At 47.7% G+C, this 6,000-nt stretch overlaps 1 protein-coding gene across 1 annotated transcript in view; it reads left to right on the plus strand.

Annotated features, from left to right (window-relative positions):
* The window catches only part of RAB11FIP3 (RAB11 family interacting protein 3), a 46,183-nt gene extending 41,169 nt beyond the window's left edge, over positions 1 to 5,014 (plus strand). Inside the window, exons 11-16 of the mRNA XM_044302665.1 lie at positions 856 to 937; positions 1,086 to 1,223; positions 1,538 to 1,693; positions 1,882 to 2,022; positions 2,442 to 2,551; positions 2,938 to 5,014. Coding sequence (XP_044158600.1) covers positions 856 to 937; positions 1,086 to 1,223; positions 1,538 to 1,693; positions 1,882 to 2,022; positions 2,442 to 2,551; positions 2,938 to 2,947 — 637 coding nt within the window. The 3' untranslated portion in view covers positions 2,948 to 5,014. The remainder of the gene's footprint in view (positions 1 to 855; positions 938 to 1,085; positions 1,224 to 1,537; positions 1,694 to 1,881; positions 2,023 to 2,441; positions 2,552 to 2,937) is intronic.
* Positions 5,015 to 6,000: the final 986 nt, after the last annotated feature.

Below are 6,000 nucleotides of genomic sequence, written 5' to 3' on the forward strand. Positions count from 1 at the left end.
TACCAGATCCGGCATTAATACATTTCAATGGAAATCCGGCATTCCAGCAAGTGTTCCGGAATTTTGACCAGAGAAAATACCACAGCATGCTGCGTATTTTCTCCGGCCAAATACCGTAAGAGGGACTGAACTGAAGACATCCTGAACGGATTGCTTTCCATTCAGAATGCATTAGGATAAAACGGAAGCGTTTTTTTTCCGGTATTGAGCCCCTAGGACGGAACTTAATACCGTAAAACTTTAACGCTAGTGTGAAAGTACCCTTACTAAAAAAAGACGGATCTGGCGCCTATTGACTAGGGCTACTTTCACATTAGCGTTAGCAGGGTCCGGCAGGCTGTTCCAACAGGGGAACAGTCTTCTGGATCCGCACTAACGCTAGCCCATGTGTGCCGCCAGAAGTATGCTCCGGCGCCATTCACTATAACGGGGACGGCACAGCCGGACAAAAACTGCAGCATGCATGTGTCGGGTGTAATGCTGTCATGGGTAACTTGTACGGTTGCAGGTTCCAGTTAGGAAGTAGATATTGATGTATTTGGATCCACACAAGGCCTCCATGACAACACTGCACCAGACGCAAAGGTCTGCATGTGTTTAATGGATGCCACTGATTGACAACCGTGAAACTGTGCGGTATACGTTTTTTTTACTGAATGACTCCTTCAGAGGAGACCTTCCTAACAGAGACCAAAAGAGCACTTTTCTGTTGTCCGTCAGTACAATGGGGGCCTATGAATCCATTTATTGTATGCGGCGGGATGTCTGTGTGGTTTTGACATTGTTGGGATGTTCCTCCGGTTGTAGCCAGATCTTCACTTCTTCAGTATACTAATGATCGATCTTGTTCTGCAGGGTTCAAGAACTGGAGAGTGAGAACACAGAGCTCCTCTCCCAGCTGCCCAGTGCAAGGGCCACCACACAGAGACTGGAAGAGGTGAGCAATGTCTAATCAGTTACCTGCCAGTGACACCACTGGATGGAAACACAGAGGTTTCAATTCCCTGACTGCAAGCAGGGCAGTATTATATTTGTACAAAGGCCTAGATGCAAATAATTGCATGCCAGGGTGTTCATGTCTGCAGGAGAAATATAAACTGTTGGATGAAGTGGAAGAACTGCAGCGTCAGCTTAAGGATCACCAGGAGCAGAACAAGAAGCTGGGAGGGAAGCTGAGCATCGAGATACATAAACAACAGCTCGAGAAGGAGCGCTGCCAAGAGGTACGAGTGACCATGCTGCGTGCCAGTGTCCCCGGGTGATCCCTGTCTGACGTTTCACTTATTTCCTAAGATGCTGAAAACATGCAAAATCTGAATTCTCAGGCCACTCTTACCCATTCAGCCTGGCAATATTGTATGGGGATAAGCGGCAATAAGACTCAATCGGATGCCGCTTATCCACAGGGTAAACAAAAAAGAGCAAAAATTTTCCGTGTTATCTGTCCAATCAGGCTGAAAGAGTGGTGTTCATATCATGCAGCATTGGGTAAGGCTAACCTTTTATCCTCCTCCTTTTCCTCTTCTTGTAACGACAGGTAATAGAGGAGCTCCGGCGGGAACTAGAGCAGACACAGCTATTGCGCCTCGAAATGGAACAGCGAATGGGACTGGGAAACAGCGCCGCCCTGCAGGAGTACAACAGCCGCACAAGGGAGGCTGAGCTGGAGCATGAAGTCCGGAGGCTCAAACAGGTGCTGCTATTACTTCATAAGACGGAGGATGATGGAGAGACGGGGACGGAGAAGCAAGGACGGACGAGCGGGGTTGGACGGAGAGGCAGGGAACCACAGGCGCGGAGGGACAGAGGGACAGACGGACGGCTAGATCTAGATAATATTTTTATAGATGACCATTCCAATATATATATGACTCTTTGTAGGAGCAACGGCTTCTCAAGGAACAGAATGAAGAACTGAACGGCCAGATCATTAACCTCAGCATCCAGGGAGCCAAGAACCTGTTCTCCACCACGTTCTCCGACTCGCTGGCCGCTGAAATCAGCAGTGTTTCTAGAGATGAGGTATGTAAAGGACGAGGCATTACATTGGCCACATGCTTCCTTCATAAGGGATCATGCACACGACCGTATGTGCGTTGCAGTCTGCAAAACATAGATCCGCCAAAAATACGGATGACGTCCGTGTACGTTACGTATTTTGCGGACATGTTCAAATTTTTGCAGAACGGAATACACACGGAGTAACGTTTTTTTGTTCTTGTTTTTTTGCGGACCCATTGAAATGAATGGTTCCGCATACGCTCAGCAAAAAACAACGGAGAGGACACAGAAAGAAAATATGTTTGTGTGCATGAGATCCATTCAGATGTGATTCGCACATGTAGTTTATCCTGGCCTGACCTGGGATTATATATGGCATCTGGGGGCTTTTCTCCGCCTAGAGACACGGTCGTCTTATTGCATTCTCTCTCTCTTTGCAGCTGATGGAGGCTATTCAGAAGCAGGAGGAAATCAACCTTAGATTACAGGATTATATTGACCGGATCATCGTGGCAATTATGGAGACCAACCCAGCCATATTGGAAGTGAAGTGAGTTTCGAGGGTGGGCAAACATGAAAGGCTCGTCCTATAATATGGTCTTGTGGTGTAGTCAAGTAGTTAATAAATTCTCCCAGCGAGCTCAAAACTCAAATTTACCATTAAAAACTATGGGGGAATTTATCGTAGACCAGCATTTTACACTGGTCTATGATCTCCCCGTGTGCTGCTGGAGGCTGCGCCCAATTTATGACACTTGCTCACGTCTCATCATAAGGTAGGCGCCACTGCAGCAGTCTGTGCGCTAGCGTAGATTTCAGTTGTCTTTTATGCCGGAGTCGCCGTCACTGCCCCTCCCTACACCAACTGGGTCTCCATAAGGAGAACCAGAACCGCCAGGAAACTTTCCTAAAAGTTACGTTTTCTCTTCATTGCAGGCTACATTAACCCCCACAGGTCAGTCCAAAAGTAGAAGCCGCCCTGCCCGTGATCCAGAAAGCAGAGGAGGCAGGTACGACCTTGACCGCTGGGCACTCGGGCCGATCAGCTCTGGCAGTGCGAACCTCCCCGGGCTTCCATGGCAAAAGCTGTCTTGCGTCAGAAAGTCGTCTTGTCTTACACTTGTGTCTTAACGGAATGCACAAAGAGACTGTGGGACTGAGCGGCGCACGGGCCGGACATCATCATGGGCCGAACCTGCTACATCTCGAAATCTCCTTCACCTCGAAGACCCCGCTCACACATCACCTTAAGACAATGCACAGCTGTCCACTATTGTGGGCCTGTGAGATGGCCAGCGTGGATTCCTGGACCATGGACTTGAAGGCGGTTGTTTGAGTAAATGTGTATATAGCGTCGCCTCCATGCACAGATGTATATAGGCGTCGTATAGGTGCACATGGGATCTGTATGTAAAATCCGCATTGGGTGGGGGGGGCGTCGAACAGTAATAATGTCAATAATTGGATGGGTTTCTTATTCATTTTAACATGCGGAGTAAAGAAAGTTGCAGCTCCCTGGTCCCCTACCCCAGCATGCACTCCCAGCAAAAGGAGTGCATTCTGGAATAATGGCCTGCTCTATTTGACTATACCAGAACTGCCCCCTCCCCCCCAGTATGCATATTATTTGCACAAAATCCATGTCATTCCAACAGGTACATGCATATAGGGCCGTGTACCAAATCACGCAGGCTGCTACTGTGAACCCCCACTATTTGACTTCATGGTGCTGCATCTGACGCCTGACCAGCCTGTTTCGACAAGGGGGGGATGGGGGGATATAAATGACTCCTAACGAGCTTGTGCAGCTTATTATCTCGCTTTCCCCTTTTTTTATTTTTCTTTTTTTTTTTTATATGCAGACAAATCACATTTTTAGGCACTTTTGAAGAAAGTTTCTATATGTGTATGTACATAAGTAGATAGAAAAATTCTATATATAGAGAGAGAGAGAGAGATGTAAATATACAGGTATATGGACGGGATCCTCCGGGATGACTCTTTTCCTGTCGAGACACTGGATATGAACATGTCGTGGCCAAGGGCATAGCAATACAATCCCCGCGCAGATTAGTTTAGTTTCATTCCGCTCCGTGGCGGTGATGTGGTTAAACTATCGAGTAAGAGAAAAGTCCTACAAACTGGTCTCCGGTACGGCGGCCATTTTGTTGAAGACCAATTCATGCCATGAATTACAAAGAGACGACGGTTAGGGAGCTATAGGATAGTCCTGCTGTTGCTGAATTAAGAGGGGAGGGTGGAGGGGTTTCAGTAATGTTAGGACTACTCCGCCTACCTTTTAGGACTCTGCCTACATTTAGTGGTCAGTACCCCTGTACCCTTTTTTTATTTTATTCTTATGGTCACATTTTAGGTGCACATTGAGTTGCAGTTCTGTCGCGTAGGCTTTCATGCAAAGGAATACATATAAGGATGAGGGTTTCCACAGCATACTTCTTAAGGGGGCCCTCTTTTTGGTGCTAGTTCACCCCACAGCGCTTTATTCCCCCTCCCTCCTCCCTCCTCCTGACACAAGAGGGCGCTGCTGATTTTGTCTTCACCACCACCAATGGTTGTTAACGTTGGTTTGCTTATGGAGATGCACTACATACAAGGAATCGATACTGACCCACTGACTGTACAGCTGCCACCTCTCCGGGGTTGTCATGATGAATGCTCCAACCCCCCCCATTAAATCCACTACCTATTACCAGATCTATAAAAAAAAAAATCCGCTCCAAGTACCCGGAGGAAATCGCATCCGTTCATCTAGAAATTCAAACGCACATCCAGGTTCAACGGCTTTGGTGACATGGCTGGCTTCATATGTGACGGGCCGATGACAGTCGTACGCTGCGCCACGCAGCCGAGCAGACAGAGGGCGCTATGGAGCATGAACGTACATTTTATGTGTAAAAAGAAAAGTTTATTAATTTAATTTTGGGATCATTTGCTTTATCTTTGTGTATTTTCAGAAATTTCTGGTGAGGAATAAACTGATTGATTGCAGTAACTTTTTCCCGTGTGCATGATTTTTAACACATCAGCGGATGCCAATAAAGAGCCGTAGACAGGGTAACGTTTTTTGGAGTGGAGACAAGCGGCAGTCAATGTCTGATGCCGCTTATCTTCATGGGAAGATTCCAACTTGCATCTGGCAGCCTTTAAAAACGGTGCCACTCTTGCGGGGTGTGCCTGGTATTGCCAGGGGTGCACCACCTATGAGGCCAGCTGAGGCGATCGCCTCAGGTCGTACCAGGTGGGGGCAGCAGAAGGGCCATGGGCAATGAGCGCTTTCATTGTGGCACAGGGGTTAGGTTAAGAAATTGGCTTGGGGGGGGGGGGGGGTCCAGTTTTTGCCTCAGGCAGCAGAAAGGCTAGGTGCACCCCTGGGTATTGCAGTTCTGTCGCAGTCACGTGTAGATTTTAAAGGGGTTGTCTGGGATTTTGATATTAATACTCATCGGTATCTGATCAGTGGGGGTCCAACTCCCGAGCACCCTTGCCAATCAGTTGTTTGAAGAGGCTGTGCTTCTCCTAGGCCAGTGACGTCGCATTCATTGGTACCATGACCTAGGTGCAGCTTCGTCCCATTCAAGTGAATGGAGCTAAGCTGCAATACCAATCACAGCCACTATACCATGGATGGCGCTGTGCTTACTCTTCAAACAGCTGATCAGCAGGGGTGCCAGGAGCTGGACCCCCACCAATCAGGTATTGATAACCAATCAATATAAAATTCCTGGGAAAACCCCTTTAAGGGGAAGTGCTCTATAAAGGTGTTTTCCCAAGCAAATTTTCTGACGAGTCATAAAATTTGGTGGGGAAAACCCATGTTTAAAGGATAACTTCAGATTAGAAATGCATGACTGCTTTCTCAACAGCGCCACCCCTGTCCATGGTTGTATCTGGTATTGCAGCTCAGCTCTATTGAAGTGAATGGGGCTGGTCTGCAATACAGCACACAACCTGTGGGCAGGTGTGGCGCCATTTTTGGAA

This window comes from Bufo gargarizans, chromosome 8, assembly GCF_014858855.1.
Source record: "Bufo gargarizans isolate SCDJY-AF-19 chromosome 8, ASM1485885v1, whole genome shotgun sequence".
NCBI lineage: Eukaryota > Metazoa > Chordata > Amphibia > Anura > Bufonidae > Bufo > Bufo gargarizans.